The sequence below is a fragment of the Falco cherrug genome, chromosome 6 (genome assembly GCF_023634085.1).
Source record: "Falco cherrug isolate bFalChe1 chromosome 6, bFalChe1.pri, whole genome shotgun sequence".
Taxonomy (NCBI): domain Eukaryota; kingdom Metazoa; phylum Chordata; class Aves; order Falconiformes; family Falconidae; genus Falco; species Falco cherrug.
This window is the reverse complement of record NC_073702.1, coordinates 64,839,841-64,858,497: the sequence shown is the minus strand read 5'-3', so window position 1 is coordinate 64,858,497 and position 18,657 is coordinate 64,839,841. Positions and strand designations below refer to the sequence as shown.

Sequence of the window (18,657 nt, the reverse complement as noted above, 5' to 3'; positions counted from 1 at the left end):
TATAAACAATGAGGAGAGTGTTGCTCTTTCTACTAAGAAAAACGTGTTTTTATGACAGCTTGTTACAAACCAGCAAATAAAATCTCCCCTGGGACATTTTTGTATGGCTCTTTCAAAAATGTGGCACACACAAGCATACACTTACATATGCTGAAGATACTACTGTTAAGGTATATCTCAGTAACATGCTATACCCTGTTTCCCTCACTGCCCCTAAAGGATGAAACAGAAACGTCAGATTCTCCTCATCGGTTGAGGTGGGTTTTTTAACCAAGTGGACTTTTGTGGAGATATCCTTCTATATTAAGAATACCTATCTCAGTTGGACAGAAATCTGTAACTTCAGCACTAAACCAAGTTTCCACCTAGTTGAAAAGTACTTAACTTGTACAGAAATTATATGTATATCATGAAAGACGTTCACATCAATACTCAAGTTTTATGAATTGTTCGTATCACACAATACCACATCACTCCAAGGCAGTAAAGGCCAGTGTGCTGTGTGTCATTTAAAGGTATTTTTAAGCAGCTATAGTTTCTGTCTTTACACCTTGCAAACTGCTCTGTGCTATTTTTAAGGCTAGCTTGGTTGATGTGAACCTGACAGTTCACAGAAGTCCTGATGAATAGTACGCACAAAATAAAGACCTTACAGAACTTCAAAATAGCGTACCTATTCAGATATGTTGAAACTGTAACTGAAAAATTGCTTTTTGTGCATTTTAAAGAGAAAAATACACAAAGATGAAATACTGAATTAACTACACAACAGAACACAGCAGAACAACTGAGTAAATAACCTCATGTTGCTGCACACAGACTGCTCTAGGACCCGAGCTAAACTGATTATTTCTTCCTATGCTGACTTTAGCTTATACCTATCCAATGTTAAGAATGCGACCTTAAAAATAACAAACCAAATGGATTAATAAATTATTACCTGTAGACATCTGCCTTATTATCAAACCAATCAGACAGAACTCGGAAAGTAAATAAGGGAAAACGGTGATGAAGAACATGAAAGCCCACGTTTTCGAAAGTGTAATTCATTAGATTCACCTAGAAAAACGCAAAGCACTTGTTAATATTCACGATGTTCTTCATAGTCAAAGAAATAACTACTTTTTAAAAATCATAACAACTAAATTTATTATTTTTTTCTTAGTATTCTTTGTTACAAACGTAAACATTCATACTTAGAAGTCCCTAACTATTTACAAGTCAGGAAACAATATCCCTCGTCAGTTCAAAAGAATATGTGGTATTAAGTAGATCACAAAGATCTGATCTGAATTTGGCTAGAACAAGCTTTGTAAAGACTGAGCCATTTGAGTATTAAATGTAAGGTCATAAACAGCAAAACAATGAGTAAGCCCAACAGCTTAAAAAAAAGTTCAAGTTATTTAATTTACTAAAAGCACCATACTAGACTAATTGCTAAAATAGGGAAGTTGTTCTCAAAATGCACAAGGAAGTGAAAAGGAATATCATTAAGAAACATTACTGAAAGATAACGGCTTCAGTATTTTACATTTTAGTGATATGCAAAATCCATTCTCAAAGTGGCAGACTGCTCTATTTGAAGAAGTGTACACGAATAAAGCAAAAAGTTACAGAAGTTAAACAAAATTTTCAACGAAGTCTACAGTAAGTTAAAAATCCCAGTAAGTCCAATTAACCTTTTACAAATTTTACCTCATTTCTCATCATTCTCCAAATATTTAAGATAATTCGCCCAACAATATTTATTTCACTCATTGTATCCGATCCATATTCATCCAGCTCAGTCGCAAATCTGTTCTCTTTCTTTTCATCTAAAGACATTAAAAAAGAATATATTCAGACAAGTTATAGGACAGTCAAGACTAAATCAAGCTATCCCTCTTCCAATTTGAGCTCTCTAGAAAAATAAGAATTCGTAAAGACTGTTACTGATTGCACAAGGTTATTTATTTACTGGCCTTCCACACAATCTCTAAATAAAACTCCCCCAGGTTTTTCTTGCGCATCCCTCTGAAGATAACTCTTAACTTTGGTTTCATTGAAATGGTGTCCATGGCAATATATTCTCTGTAGTGAATATATCGGTTAAGCAATGCTGAATGTTAACGGAGTTAGCTGCACGTGCACGCACATTAGTGCACAACATAAAAAAAAAGCGATTTCTGCCCTAAAGGGTTTGTAACTCAAGGCTTTATTGGCAATGATCTTACACAGTTGGAACCAAGTCACGGGAGAGAAAATTCAGTGCCTTTCATACAGTAAAAGCAAACCCACCGCAGTGGGAGCCAGCAGACACGAGTTCTGGATAGCACAAACGGAGAGAGAAGGAAATAGGAAGGAACAAATGCAGAGGCACTCTGAATCTTCCTGTAAGACAGTGGTGACTACAGCACAGGAAAGACACCCTCTTTTGCCATCCTTGGGTTTTTTTCATGCTTTGAAATACCACAACACAAAAGAAGATGGTCTTTCTGGTATATTTCTTGAAACTCTTTTTTTTCAGTCATCCTAAGGCTACAGTTTTGGTATTCTTTCCTGAGTTTACATAGATGTTTTTTAAAATGTACAACACAGATAAAATTCAGTATGAAAACACACTGTATTATTTGATCCTCTGTCTTGTTCCTTCTTATTAGTTTAACAGATGAGAAAGCACTTTGAGGCAATTTCCCCACAATTCTAAATCCCTACCCATTTTTCAACTGTCGGGTGTATACTCTGCCACTACTCACTTACCAGATACCCCTGCACAGTACCCTACTAATAAAAAGCAGGAACTTTTGGACAGAGTGTACAGAAGTGTGGATACACAATATTTTGCAATAATGATCAGAACTGAGCAACTTGTTCTTCAAAGAGCCGTGAAGCACATTTACCCTTGAAGACAGAAGTACAAATTGCCTGAAATTCTGACTGTTGTGAAAGAACATACTACAGATTAACTTTGTATGTTGATCTTTCAAATCTGTATATCAAAATATGATTAAGAAAACCTATTTTGCATTTACTGACCTTATCAATAAATCACAGAGCCTTGACAAAATTTAGCAGACCTTTCATACACAGTATCAAAATGCGTATCACCTTTCTAACCTCCTTATTGTTTCAGATTTTTAAGGAGAGAAAACAGCAATTTCTCTTTTCATGTTTGGATGGGAAAAAAAAACCCACAAGCAGCAGCATTTTTTTTATCCTGCTTTTCTTCTTTTCCACATGCTGGATCTCCTGTGAAAGTAAGGAACTTAAATTTTTCCCCCCTCAATTTTTTTTCTTTTGTTGGAAGCAGAAATTATCAGTTAGTTTTACTTTCTGCAGTGTCACTCTAGTTCTCTTCTGAGTTCTTTAGGAGATACCCTACATTTCTTGAGTTTGCTTCCTGTTTTGCTGGTAGAAACAGGCAACAAAGTATACTGTGATCACAAAGGAGACCCACTGCCCGGATGAACAAGACTCTGCATGTGATGAGCATTGCAAAATTACAAAAACCCTGTAGTGCTCTACAGCTGGTATGGGGAATAGATCACCAGAACCACGTGAGCCTCTTTGGAAGCAAAGTTGTTAAGAAGCAGGACTGGACACTCTTCCTATCTTTCAAGTGCATGAGATGAAATAAAAAGTCTCCTCTCATTCTCTGTTACCCAGTCCCTAACTTTGAGCTGTGATGCAAAGGAGGAAACAGGAGGCCACAGTGCACACACAAAAAATGCCACTACGCACAGGCACAGTACTCACTTCTCTTGTGGTGTGTCCTAATGACTTATGAATAGTTCACTTGTAAATGGCAGAGGCAGCACCAGACTCAGCCAATAAAGCAAAACCAGAGAGAAGTCCAGCTTTCTTTTTGTTAAGTTGAAATCACAGGAAAGGGAAGGAAAAGTACCTTCCATCTTTATTTCAATAGGAGGAAAGAGGAGCATACTGCTTGAAGGAGCACTTCCTGTTCTGAAAATACAGCATGTGAAGAAGGGAGGGAAATATGAAGCATAGGGGTTGGAAAAGCAAGAGGAACATAGATGGGGTCAAAACCATGGACAAGGAGGCCACAAAGCAACAGAGAACACAACACCTGTACGTTTATGGTCATGCATGCAAGCCCACACTTATGGCATGACATTTTTGGGAGGAGCTCATCAGTGTGAACATTTCCTTATCTTTCTCCTGCAGTTCATTCAAAAAAGAATAATTACTTACCTTACAATAACACTAGTTCTTAGAAACATTTTAAGTGTTATGTATACCATTTCTGGGTGTGCATCTGCCGCCTGGCACAAGAACATCCATACTATGAATACCAGTGCTGTGGAGATCATACCTACGTCCTGCATGCCCACTGAAACTTTATGCAGAAAGATGTTAAGGGCTACAACCCTGGTTTCATTCACTAGAACTGAGTTCATGCTCTGTGGGACTTCATAGATGTAGGGAAGAAAGTCCAACTGTGAAATATTCAGGGACATCATCATTAAGAACCATGCTGTTCCCAGAGAAGTAACCTTGTCTTTCTTGAGGAACTCTTCATGTGCACGCCAATTCCAGTAACTTGAACAACAGCTTATGTCATGAAGATGAGTACTATCAAGAGCTTTGCTAACGTAACTTTTGATTCTGCATCAACTACACTGCAGGCATAGCTGTTCTGCAAGACAAGACCTGTGACTCATCCCTTCAGAACAAAAGCAGAGACACATTAGTTAACTGTCCCAAACTGAAGCGGTTGTTCAGCCATACTTCTACAGTACAGCAGTAATCTCTGTGATCTTTGGAGGTTTAAGAAAACGTTGACTGCAACACTGATCATTCCTCTTACCAAAGACGGTGCAAATCTTGAAGCGTAAGGGGTCCAAAGTCCTTCAATACCTCTGAAGACTGTACCCAGAGGCATTAATATTGCAACCATTACATCATCTCAATTTGAGCCATCAGGAGAATTTCATAACAAGGTTCACACAATCAGTTTGTAAAGAACAAATTTTAGACCTTTGTGCTGAAGAAGGAAACTTGTGACCTTTGATGGCCGACCCATATTTAAACTGCTATATGTTCCTGTTTTCATGTATTAAGTACTAAAAAAATTCACCAAGGTCCAGTTGCCAACAACTTTCAACTGAAGATGCAATTTGTACCTATGTTTTCTTGTCCCTGGGAGGTCTCAGACTCAGACCTTTTCTAAACAGGTCACAGGTAATAAAAGCATCAAAAAATTCTGAAGGCATCAAAAGAGTACATAAATATTCAAACCTCAAGGAAGGAGTGCGTGAACGTAGCTCTTCTAAAACATCATGTTCTCCTGGCCAGGCACACAGTATGCCAACATAAAAAATGCTCTTGCTACGCTGCGTAAGCCCAAAGATGCAACTAGCCCAGTATCATGTTCTATCAAGTACCCAGAAGCAGAGACTTCAAGAACAGGGGAAGCAGGTATTGATAATCTCTCTAGAACTCTCCCAGCTTTTAACCTTTTGCAGCTTTCCTGGGCCAAACATTGTTTTCACATATGTAATAGTTCCCAATGGATTTTTCTTCCAATAATTTAACCTCCTCTTTAAGCAACATACACTTTAAGCATTTGTAATATTTCGTGGCAAGGAACTCAACAGTTAACAACCCAGGGATGAAAATTCAACTCTTACTCTATAGCTGCGGCCTTGCTAGCTTCATTTGGTGTTTTCTGGTTCTTGCATTGGAAAAGACTGTGAACAACCAATCCATAATCTCCCTTTACATCCCTCAAGATTTCATAGGCTTTCACCTTTCTCACCCAGTTTTGTCTTTTCTGGTCCTAACTTAACTAGACTACTAGACACATCTGCATTACCCTTCTCACCTTTACCAGTTCTCCTATATCCATTTTGATGAGGGAAAGATTATGGAAGAGGCTAGAATCACAGTATTTGAGGTACAAGCACGCTACAGATTTTAACATTGACATTGTTTTATATTTTCCTTGCTCCATAATTCCTAACATTTCATTTGCTTTTTCAACCATTACTAAGTAGTAGGATCAAGTTTTTAATAGGACAATCACAAGAAAGCACTTCTTATTTCACAGCTATTTAGTTTCTGTACAGATCTTTGGCAGGAGCCCTGACAAAAGCAGCTTTTTCAATTGTTTTGACTTTTAGGATCCTATCTCCCTCATCCACATCATCTTGATGACTGCAAAGAACTATAACAAATTTTTGAACCAGTTTTTAATTTTACAAAGTCATCCTGACTGCTCTCAGGTGCACTACATTTGTCTAGCTGTTCATGGCATTCTTCAGAACAACAGCTTCTATTGATTGGCTAAGTGTAGACACTAGGCTTACCACTCTCCTGGGTAACTTTTCCTCAAGTTTTCAAGAAAAAAAACCCCTCAAACAGATGATCTTCTGAATGTTGGAGGAAAGCTTCAGCACCTGGGCTAGTAAAATTTGCCCACAGTACAAGAATAGCTATTGAAAGTAAGGATTTTGTTACAGAGTTGCTGACCAGGGCACGTGCTGTTCAGGAGCATCTTTATGACCTTGTATCCTAGCCAGAGAAACTCAAATAATGATTATTGTAGGTAACCTGAATACCATACGCATATGACAGAAACAAAGGAGAAGGAAGAGAAAGTTTGGAAGCAGAAGCACCTCCAAGAACTGAAAACTTAACACGTTACTACTGAAAATGAATCTACGTTCATGGATACAGGACACACCCAGAAGTGGAATACACAAAGAATTAAAAAATTCAGAAAACACTGAAAACCAGAATCTCATTGGTATTTCAGATTATTTTTTTACTGTGATTATACCTACAACAACAAAACAGCAACAACAAAAAAAGGTCCATCTGAGGAAATACTCCACATTTATTTTTTTAATTTATTCATAAATTTCTACTTGTTTCTATTGAAACTGAACTGAAACCCCAATACAATAACTTACCTGGCACACGAGAAATCATCTGGCATAAATCAACTTTTAGTGCAGCAGCTCTCTGTAAGAGATAACCCCAGGAATGCATCTGGACTTCATAGCCTAACAAAATGTCTGGGTCATATCTATAGAGGGGGGGAAAAAGGAAAATGAGCTTCATATTTTTTAAGAAAATATTTTCCATGAGTAGAGTATAAACAGGATTTCATTCTAATCATGTTGAGTTTAAAAAAGTAGCAGCCACAATCGGTTTCTATGAAAGCAGCATCTGGACTTTAAAACACACAATCTTTTAGGATCTTCAATATCATTCAACTGAAAATAAATTTAGAAGGAGTATCTTCATTGGGATTTTTTTTAACATACTTTTATTATTTCAATCTTCATAAATAAAGAACAAAATCTAGGTCTAATCAGGTTTTATCGATGGAATCAGGCTGTACTGAGCATAAACTGAAACCTAGCTACCAGCACAAGATGGGTAATAAAAATGTCCTCAAACTTTGTTGTACTATTTTCCTTTATGAAATAGAATTTGCTACTAGGCTACTGGAATGTTTTGCAAATAACAATGTGTCATGCATACCACAGCGTAGCTTATAATAATCAGAGGACACTTCTGGTCATAAATGCTGACTCTTTACTGGGAAAGTTATAATTCACAGTTGAGTGAGAGCTGTCAAAATTGAAACATGGAGAAAAGCAACCGTATTTACTTGTTCTATTTACATACATCTTCCTTTAAGATAACCTTCTTTCTGTAAGATACACAAGACAAATTCATTTTACGCTGTTATTTCATGCCAGGTGGAAAATCTGACTGGCTCAGGTATGACAGGGGAAAAAAAAAAAAAAAAAAAGAAGTCAGAATTGTCTTCTGACACAGGCACTGCCTATCTTCCATTTAGGCTCAGAGAAGAGTTGACTGGACAGAAGGACACACAAGGTGGCTTCAAAGTCAAAGCACTGGTAGGAGTTGGCTCGGAAGGAGCCTGTATCACCTACCTTTTGAGTAGGCACTATCAAAACCAGAAGTCATGATCTGGTCACTTGCTGAAGAGCCTAATGATGATTCTCCCAGGCTGGGCAGAAAGATACTGTCCAAAGTAACATCAGATAGCTGTTATTTTTATATCAAAAAAAGAAAAGACGCTTCACAGGGAAGGACATCTGCTTCTTTCAATGCAGCGGGTTTTGAGTTCCAGCAGGCAGGATTCAGTACAACTGAATGACAAAAGGGCAGCTGTCAGGAGGCAGAGGACTGGATGACAGGTCAAGGGTCCTGTACCACAGTCTATGCCCAGCCCCACAACTGGATACAGGCTTGCAGACCTTAGTTTATGGGAGAAGTAGGCAGGGACCTTGGCTTGTGAACAGGGTCTCTGTACTTTCTGCATCCTTAAAGGCATCAAAAAATGCCAACATTCCCTGACCGCTGATTATAGCGGAATACCACTTTCCTGAATTAAAGCTGTATCACAAACATTACAAATAAAGCTTCAGACTATCATCAAAGTCTCTTCCTTCTTGCGTGTCCCAGACAAGGGCAGATGACAACTCTGAAGTAACCAAGTACTCTGAGAATAGATCCAGAAAAGAGCTTCACCACACTTCTGCCATGGACATGAACTTTCCGTGAAAAATAAAGGGAAAAGTATTTGAATCTTCTTACTAAGCATGGCTATCTCTTTATTACAACTTGGGCTTTTGTACCAGCCAGCGGAAGCTGCAAAAATCCCTTTTACCTCCTACTTCTACCTGTGAAGGAATGATTTTCCAAAAATTTTTGGGTAAAGCCAGAGATTCTAAAGCAAGTTTTTGATTTCTAGCATTCCAGATAAAGAACCAGCACTTTGACTTTGCATTTGGGGGGTATTTTGCCATCTACTCTTAATGTAAAAAGAATGATTCTTTGGTTTTGGAGACAGGAAAAGAGTATCAGGCATGGAAGCAGTAAATTTACTCATTTTGGAAGCCTACTCTACCAGCTGTACACACCCAAAGTTACCTGGAACAGTTTATGGACAAATGAATGAAGCTAGCCTGCGGTTCCTACCAGCAGCAGAATCAGTGTCAAAAAGAGTTATGACCACTTGCTGCTCTGCACAACATACAATGACTGCCAACTGAGGTGCTAAAATTATGAATAGCTCCATCTAAGCTTTGAAATAAAAAGCAATTATGTAATGTTTTATACAGTCATAGAATAAATGTTAAAAAAATTAACATATTTCACATTAATTCTTGCAGCTATACTACCCTGGTCCTAGCATACAAAACACTACTGATTATTTAAAATAAAGGAAGTAGTCATTTATGTTCGTATTTGTAAACTGGTGTCACATAATTCAAAATGGAAAATACTTGTAGATTTTACGCAGGGCAAGATGTTATGCAGATGGGTTCCATGACAAATGCAAACATGAATGAGAAACTTGTGAAGAACTTCTTACGTGGTACATAAAACAGTATTCATTGTGCCAGGAACTTGCTTGCTCTTTTAAGCCTGTTCTGAACAGAAAGCACCATGTTGTCTGGAAGTAGCAAGCTGCCATAACTACATTAGACAGCTATTACCTGTGATGAAGGCCAGTTGCTCTGGGTTTCACCTTGCCCAAGTAGTGCATTATCTCCCTCACTTCTTACTTAACCGAATTGTAGTGGGCTATTACATTACTACTGCAAATACCTCTATTTGTATTGCAACCGAATGCAACATTTCATCGATTCATTAGTTAATCTTACTATTCTCTTTTAAGCTAATCAATAAAATTACCTTTGTAAAACATCTGCATATAATCACAAGAACTGTTTCCCTGGTATCCTTCAGATGGAAAGATGTTTTATAGGACAAGACATAAAACCACTGTAGTTTATGATGTTTTAAGATGCATGCATGCATTTTCTTACATAAATAAATTGTACCTAACTTCAATATTATGTATTTCAACACAATTTTATGTAAATTCACATGTAGATTGGAAAACTTATCACTCAAAAGATTAAAAAAAATAAATCAATGTGTAGTTTTGAAGTCAGTCTTGCTTGCACAGGCCATTAGGGATTGCCTATAACGGCACATTACTGAGTCATAGTGTATCACTTTACAGTGCATTACTTTGCTTTTCCTTCCCAGCTACACACTGCACATGCATTAAGGGGAGGGCCTCATTTTAACTAAGTTTGGCATCTCAAGTTTTCTAAGCTGGTCTCTTTATTGTCACTGAAGAAAAAGGCCTCTTTGAGTGAACTATTCCTTATATTTTCGCCGACTCTTGTAGAATGAGGTCCTGTTCTGACTATTTAACATACATGGTGATGCGGGTAGACACTGACAACGAAATATAACTGTCTAAGTTTCAGTCACATGACTCTCATACAAAGCTATCTACATGGAAAATCAAGGTAGAGTACCTAATAAATGGTGAATTCAAACCCTACTGTCAATTCCCTGTAAACATAGTCCCTTAGTCTCAGTTTCCTGTATTTAAAATTTGGATCCAAGTGGTATCCTTCTGAAAGCATGAAAAATGATAAACACACCACCAGCAACTGAGTTGCTCAGGTACCGCAGTAAGTTACACATATATGTATTTTGTATGTAGATCTGTAGGCATTCACAATATATGTACAGAGAATTATAATTAGTATTAATAAATTTATGGATGCTTAGGTATTTCCTTAATTTTACAATCAAAATAATTTTTGGTTACGTGTGTCTCTAAATTATCTTTGAAGGAAAACACCAAAGAAAGATTAAATTCAATTCAAACTCCTTTCTAATGAGCAACACTTGGGACCCCAAACTCCTGTGTTACAATATGCGTAAGGTCCATCTTAGGCAAAAGGTTTAACAGACCGATCTGATTTCTTGCACCTAACATGAGGTGCTGCTGTTTCTTGCTTATTGCCTTGCTGCTGATCAACTCGGTCTCAATTCATGCAGCATAAACGCCTTCTCCTGAAGCCAAATGCCATGTACCAGCGGTACCTATGAACCAGTGTGTCACTTCTTGAGAACTTCTGTGGTATTCTTTTTGCTATTAGAGGAGATGCCTGGACCTAAAGGATGACATTATTCCAAACGTGAAAATGAACAGTTAAACCCAAGGTTTAGCTGATGTGTGCTCAACTGAAGTCTGTCTCTCTTTTGCTTTCTCTCTCCTCTTTTCATGTGATACCACAAAGACGACAGGTTGTGAGTTAAGGAGGATGCGTTTTATTTTTTTCATCCTCCCTTGTCACAATTTTTACAGTATACTATCCAGTTGGTCTTCATCATCAGTTTAAGCTGTTTTATTAAAAGAAATTGTAATGAGACCAGCTTTTATACCTGCAAGAAACTAGGAAGTTGTAATACTGATATTTGAAAGCTGCTGGCTAGGACTAACACAACGGGAATAAGAGGTGTGCCTGCCAACATAGTGATCTTTTGTTAAAAGGATGGGCACTGATACTGCTTTGCATGCTGTTGCCAGTCTCTCTGCAAAGATGAAAAGCAGCATTTATGCTGGCAGGATTTAAAGATGACAACATTAGCATTCAACTCGTACATGCTGCAGAGAAAAGAAATGCAATTATTTTCCTTTCTAGCTAAGTTGTATGTGCTGTTATGCCATCTCTTCCTCTTTCTCATTTGGTAATTTTGTGAATGAACACTAAAGCTCCCAGTTATGCCTTCCCTTCTATTATGTGTCTGGTTTTCCTGACTGCTATTTTTCTTCCAGCTAAAATTAAAAGAAAAAGGGGGGGGAAATATTAGGCCAGACCTATGGTACAGACAAAAAAATTAACTGTGCATGGCAGCAGAATGCTTGGTGACTCAAATACACAAATGAAATCTCTTGAAAACATTTTTCCAGTTTGCTTTTGGACAATAAAAATCCATAAAGTTGACACAGGACATTAAGGAAAGATTTCTACAGGAAAACGCCACAGAAGATGATAACGGCCTGGGAAAAGAAGGTTAGATTAATACATCTCTATTTTAAAAAGAAAATGTTGCTGAAGCATTTACAGAAGAACAAATACAATACATTGTATCCTACACAAAGAAACTGACTGGCATCATACTTTACAAGAAAAACATTATACAAAATATTTAAACATCAAGTATTAGCAACTAATTAATTTACAAATGTTTTATCCCAAAAATCTTTAAGAAAAATCCTATAACTGTATATTCTGTTTTTGTACTTCTACCAGAAACTACTTCCACAGGGACAGAGAGCCATGGGTGGTTGGCACATTTCAAGTAGCAGTGAAACTACTACCTTTTTTCAAGCCCATTCTGTTTCCACATCCTCTGTGTGTTACAGAGATGGGGACTGTGCATTCCCACATAAATTCCCCAAATTTTGCTCCTCTCATGTCTGCAGGACCAGCCCTTTTCTGCTACTGGTAGTATCTGCGCTTACAGAAGAGTGGCACAATTTTCCTTAAAAGTGTAGGACAGACCCAAACATTTAATTTCTCTTTCATGGGAATCCACTGCTCCATCAGGCTTGAACATCTCTAGTTTTCCCATTTTTTTTAAATCTCCAAGACAGACATTCTTGTAGCATTCCCTTCCTCCTCCCTTTACCTCCTCCTTCAACAGCCAGCTTTCCTGCATTTTGTACTGACTGGTTTACGGAGCTATGTGAATGTGTTTACTCTTTTTTCTGCCTTTAGGTTCAGACACAGAGGTGGTTCTGTTTTACTTTTTCAAGCAGATAGATTCTTCCAATTTTTCTCCCAACTCATTGCAGCTGACATGATAAAGAGATGGTCTGTTCAGGCAGCATGACAGAATCCTTTAGGACAGCAATACAGGCTCCATCTAAAGAAAAAAAAATATTCCCCTATGACAACTCCAAAGAGCATACAACTTTGTTCTCTGTGCTTGTAGATCAGCCACACTGGCTGCACAGGATGGGAAGGAGGTTGTTTCTCAGGTGCTTTACACCCGTTTTGAACTGAAGTCCTATTTTTTTGTTTATAGCCAGAGGACTGTTTACCAAAGAAGGGAAAATTGGACCTATGTAGGCGAGGCTTCCTCTCAAACTCTAAGATGGTTGTCAGGGTACCAACAACCACTTTAATTATGCTTTTCTTTATTGCAGATCCATACTGGCTGTTCTTCCCTGCCTCCTTCAAACTCACCTCTATGGCTCTTCAAACTGTTTCCTGCCTCTCAATCCTCAAGCAGCTCAGTATTTCAATACCTTTTACAATTAAAGAAAATTCTCAAATTCCCTTTACAATGATGTGATTTCTTTTAGCTGTTTTTCCATAGATTTTGGTAGTCACACTTTTAAGTACTCCCATTTCACAGCTGAATTGCTCTCAGTAATAATCTCCTAGAAATAAAGGTGCTTATTCCCTTCAGTATTTGGACAAATCTGCTAATTTTCAGCACAGATGAAATCACAGATCACAATTCCTGAGAAACAACCAGGTTATCTTCCGGTCTACAGACCTCAAGGTGACTTATTTTCATTTGCCAACTGCCTTGAGTTAATCAGAGACAACATCTAGCAATTCCACTGAAGAACATTCAACCTGGTATTTGCTTTACAGATGCCTAGGTGGAAACACACGTTAATCTTACTGTTGTCATTCAGATCTAGCACACACTGAACAACTTCACAGTGAAGGTGTAACTGAATCCAACTTCAGCTCATCAATTTCAGTGAACTTTCTGGAGCAATACTCATCTTCAATGAGTATGTAATGGAGTAACTTTAGCTCTGCTATAAATAGCGAGATCTGGGAAACACTCTTCAGTGACAAAAGACTAGTCGTGCAGATCAAGAAGAAAACACCAGCAAGCTTCAAAACCTCACTAGTTTATCCCTCTCTGCTTCAGAATCTGTGTCCCTCAATATCAATCAGCGTGTTATAAAGACTATTTGCGTAGATAATCTGGGTTGTTTGTTCGAAGACAAAACACTTGCAGATTTGTGATGAAAAAAAAGAGACTGATGAGTATTGCAGGAAGTTACAAACTTCCCGGGAATTGCCTTTCACTCATCTATGTGCTGTGAACAGTGGTCAAGAATTCTCTATTGTGCTTTTCCAGAATTTACATCTGTTGACAAGAAGTGACAGAATCAACCACCTAGTATTTTCAATAACCAGGACAGAATAAAAAAAAAAAAAAGGGCTAAACAGAGAAGTTGAAGGCTGGAACTTAAAACAAATGAGTACGTTCCACCATTTCACATATTTGAAGTAAGAACAAGAATTAGGCCAACCACCAAGAAAATTACTAGAAATGGGAACAAGAATTCTTCAATTGGACTGCATAAGACAATTCCTCCCACAGCTGAGGTACCCTCTGTTCAGTGCACCAAAAAGTTGATAAAGTCTGTTCATGGTATTGACAATAAAGATTGAATAGATATCCTGTCATCCATTGTGCCAGGAACCTGGAGTTTCATTCTTCCATCCTTCCTTCCAACAGCCAAAGAGGCCAAGAACATGAACCAAAAGCTGGGCACGCTATTTGGTCACAAGAACCTATTATCCTCTAGCCTGATGCATTCATCAGTACATAAGATACTGATAATGGTCCTCTGCTGATAAATTAAGGTGATTTTGAGTTTTGCTCCATGAACCCCAAGTGGTCGTGCTTCTTAAACATGGTCTGATTGTTTTCTTTAACCTATCAGATCTACTATATAGTGCACCTACCAGAACAACTGGAGTACTTAGCTTGTGCTGCAAAAAAAAAACATTAAAAAGAGCAACAGAAGATTGTTTAAAAAATAATTCCCAATTGAAGTTTTCATTCAAGCTGCTTGCTTGTCCATTTTCCATTGAGAAAGACTTACGCAGTCCACTACTTTTTAATCAAGTAGTTTTACCATACTTTTTCCTTCAGTGAAAGCTACTCTGAGTCTAGACACTTGTTTTGCGCTTAAGAAATATAAAACATTTACTTCAGCAAAATTTCTTACTCTCTTTCACCTAGGCTTCAGAAAATAAAGGGGTAAAAAAGCAGCAAACTGAACATGTGGTCCAAGTTTTAAAAACGTATTTGTTGAGAATGCAGCAGAAATCTGATTCCTTAGGTGACATTGCATAGAGCAGGTAGGGAAGTAGTCTAAGACGATGACAGCAGAATGCCTCTCCATTAACAGATTCAATCTTTTATCTTCCAGGAATACAAGTTAACTAACTCAAATTTTTGGAGATAAAGTTGTTGTGTCAAAAAGGCATGCTAGCACAGTGTTGAAAGAGAAGATCTCTTTTGAAGAGATCTCTCAGTCAGCAACCCGGTGATTGGTACATTCCATCTTGAAGTACTACAAAAATTGCATGCTTTTTTTCATTCTGTAATGTCTTCGGTACGTGCAGTTGTAGACTTCTTCTGTTCTTCAGCGATAAATACATATTCTAACTGCTGAGTTCTCTTTCCCATACTCTCTGTGTCACTTTTTAAACTTCCACCCAACTGTTGGGGAATTCTTCGTTTACTGGCAGCTTCTCATTCTCAGTAACTTTCCTAAGTTTGATGGAGCACTAGATTTCCAAGAAAGAAAAATAAAATTATGTTCCTTACCTGAGTTTTGTCTTCTCTGAACAGGGATCTGCTGCTCTGTCAGGACCCACCCTGAGTTGGTTGCATTCAGCAACTCTTTTTGTATTCTGGCTTCATGGGGTTGGTCAAAGTCTTTCTCATCAGAGGTTTTCTGGTTGGAGAGAGAAAGAATTGCAAATGTACTCTGCCTAGTACACACTTTTCTTGTGCCTCTATTCCAGCAGGGTGACTCATAGTTTAAATCCGTTTTATTTTTCCTTGCAATTTTACAGCTTTGCACCTCTGACAGTTGGGTCTGGAGAGACGTCTGTAATTCCACCTACTCGTCAGCCGAGAAGGCTATCAAACAGGCTTCCCAGCCTTGGTGGAGATGGGGAAAACCAGCAGTTTTCCAAGTGTGATAGAGCAGGGGATTTCCATTCAGAGAAGACAAAACTAATGAAGGAAACTGATTTTTCAACTACCAGTTATTTTAATCTGTCCACAGCAGTCTCAGTGCCATGTAGGGTTTATTCTGTCTTGCCTCACTCCCTAGAAAAATGCCTCCCATCTGAGGGGTCTTCTGTAGCTCTCAGCACTGTTAATATCTACTATTCTGAGAGTTTCAGAGTGAGATGTGCAATGAATTCTGGGATTAACAGGAAAGGTTGTATGTTAAAGAACATTACTTATATGGCTGATTAGTTTCAAGACTGTAATTCAGCTGCTTAAGAGGATCTGAACGTTCTTGCTGTCAGAGAAAAGGAAAAGCAAAAAGCATTTTTATTCGAAAGACCACCATGCTTGTCCACTCTAGAAATAATCCTTTGAGGGAAACAACAACAACAAAAAAAATCAGTATTTGAGAGACTGGCAAGGGTTGAAGGAACTAAATCTGCTGTACCAAGCCTGAAAAATAAAAGCAGAACGTACAGATATGCTACCTTTTTACAATATTCACTACTTCCTGGAAAAGAGTTCTTTCATCAGTAGCGTAACTGACTTCTAGTCCTGTAACTCCAGATCTTGTGAGTAAGGGGGCTTGGTCTCTGCTCCCTAGAAAATAAAGTGAAAAAAAGAAAAAAATCATTACAATTTAGAAGGAATTTCATGACTGCAGTCAACAATATTACTTGAGAACAAAACATACAACTCAAAAGAAGTATGGAATACAACCTATGTTTATCTTTAACATGAATTGCTATCACAATTAATTCCATGGACTTATTTTGTTCCTCCTGGGTGGAAAAGTGTGTTCTTCTCATTTTGTAAAATTCTACCATAGTGGTAATCTTGCACAAATTCTCCGATACAAATAAATTTGTTTCAAGAGAAATGTCACCATTTTACATGTACAGGAGTCCATCTATTAGAAAATTATATTGAGTAAGAAATATTAAAAGACCATAACAGCTCACACAGTGTTTTCATGCAAAATATTTAATTGCTAGCTTAAGAGTAGTGCTTTGCAAAATGCTCTGAAGAATGAAAATGCTACATAACATAGTATAGTTCTTTTTTCAGTACAATTCTTAAACACTGTTCAGTTACTAATATAAATGGAAAAACATGAGCAACTGCTTACTTAGTGCACATTAAAAGTGTCTACATTGATAATGTGAGAATAATAGCTAAATTTGTATGCATGCAAGAACTCAGCATTTGCCTTCCGTATAAAAAAACCTCTTTAAATAAATTATATGCAATACATACTTTGTCTTTTTGGTTTCTCTATACAACAGATACTAGAATCTCTGATTAAGGCAACAATCTGGAGTTTTTAAAAGGCATTCTACTTTGACACATTTTTAAGATCTTGAGAATTAAAAGTGTGCTTTCAGAAATAGATGTTGAAATGAGTACTGCAACTTACAAAGCAATAGTAATACAAAAAGGGGGGAAAAAAAAGGTGTATCGCAACGTCAAGTCACTCCACAGGGAACTCAAAAAAGTTCGAACCCAAAAATATTGACAGCACACATCAATTAAAGCAAGAAATGTCACAATAACATTTAAACACATCATTTTATTTCATTAACAAAAACAGATCAGAAGCTTTTGGTTTTCAAAATATTATTGGACCTCTTTACAGAGAGCTTTTTCTTGATAATTTATCAGTGGCACACACCTAGGGAGCCATAGTGGCTACACTGCGGAAAAATCTCACTTAGTCAAGATCATGGTGATAATTTTTTTAAAGATAGTAACAACAAGCATGTAACACCAGAATAAACTTCACTAAGAATAAAAAGAACTTAGCTTAACATAATATCTACAATACTTTGAAAAATAAACTGGTAAAAGAAGGAGCTGTTGCCTTAATGCTAATTTTTTTTGATAGGTTTTTGTCCACACTTAAATTTTAGACAGTATTTTGTGGTTTAATACACATTCACAATGCCAAAGAAACCCTGAAAGAAAAGAGGACTTTTTAAAAATTTTTTTTGTTTGGGTTTTTTTTTTTTTTTACTAGCCTAAACCAGTGGTACTCAACCTTTAACAGCTGGAGAGCCACTTCTTTATTAAATGGAGTTGTAGAGCACCATAAAAATCAAGTATCAACAGTGTGATTTTTTTTCCATCATGACACTTCAATGTGTGATGATGCTGCCTCAACACCGTCACATATTGATACATCACGACATGACACATCAGCATCCTCTCTCCCAGCAGCATTCTGTCTTCAACCCCTTCTGGCTGCTAGGAAGGAGTGGGGTAGAGGGGTGGAAGGGGCAAAAGGGCGAGTTTTTCCCCATTCTGCCCCACGGCTGCTGGGTGGGAGGTGATCTCTACTCTTACCTGTGGGGGGATCCCAGCAGCTCCTTTTCTTTCCCCCTATGGGAGGGGGAACTTCAGCGACTCCCACACTGCTGGTCCATTTGCTCAGTGCTCCCCGCGCTGCCTGATAGAGTGGAGCGCCGATCAGATGCCTACATTGCGAGAGCCGCCTGTAGGGCCATGAAGAGCCACATCCGGCTCTAGAGCCACAGGTTGAGTATCACTGGTCTAAACAAAGCCAAAAAGGTACAATAGAATAAGGGCCCCTGTTTAGATCCTAAAAGGATCAGATAAAACCACAAAAATAACCCTTAAGTAAAATATAAAACATACTGTCTTGCTTTTAACATTTTCTACTTGTAGCTATCCAGCAACTTGAGTAGGAAACTAAAGGCAGGTTTTCCTCTTTATACTTTTAGAACACTGCAGGGGCTTGTCCACAAGTACGCAAACATAGATATTTTG

At 37.8% G+C, this 18,657-nt stretch overlaps 1 protein-coding gene across 2 annotated transcripts in view; it reads right to left on the bottom strand.

The window, feature by feature from the left end:
- Positions 1 to 18,657, bottom strand: part of REV3L (REV3 like, DNA directed polymerase zeta catalytic subunit) — a 124,757-nt gene that overhangs the window by 17,287 nt on the left and 88,813 nt on the right. For both annotated transcript variants that reach the window (XM_055714994.1, XM_055714995.1), the window contains 4 exons: positions 16,359 to 16,470; positions 6,918 to 7,033; positions 1,696 to 1,814; positions 941 to 1,059 (listed from right to left, as the gene is read on the bottom strand). In XM_055714994.1, coding sequence (XP_055570969.1) covers positions 941 to 1,059; positions 1,696 to 1,814; positions 6,918 to 7,033; positions 16,359 to 16,470 — 466 coding nt within the window. The remainder of the gene's footprint in view (positions 1 to 940; positions 1,060 to 1,695; positions 1,815 to 6,917; positions 7,034 to 16,358; positions 16,471 to 18,657) is intronic.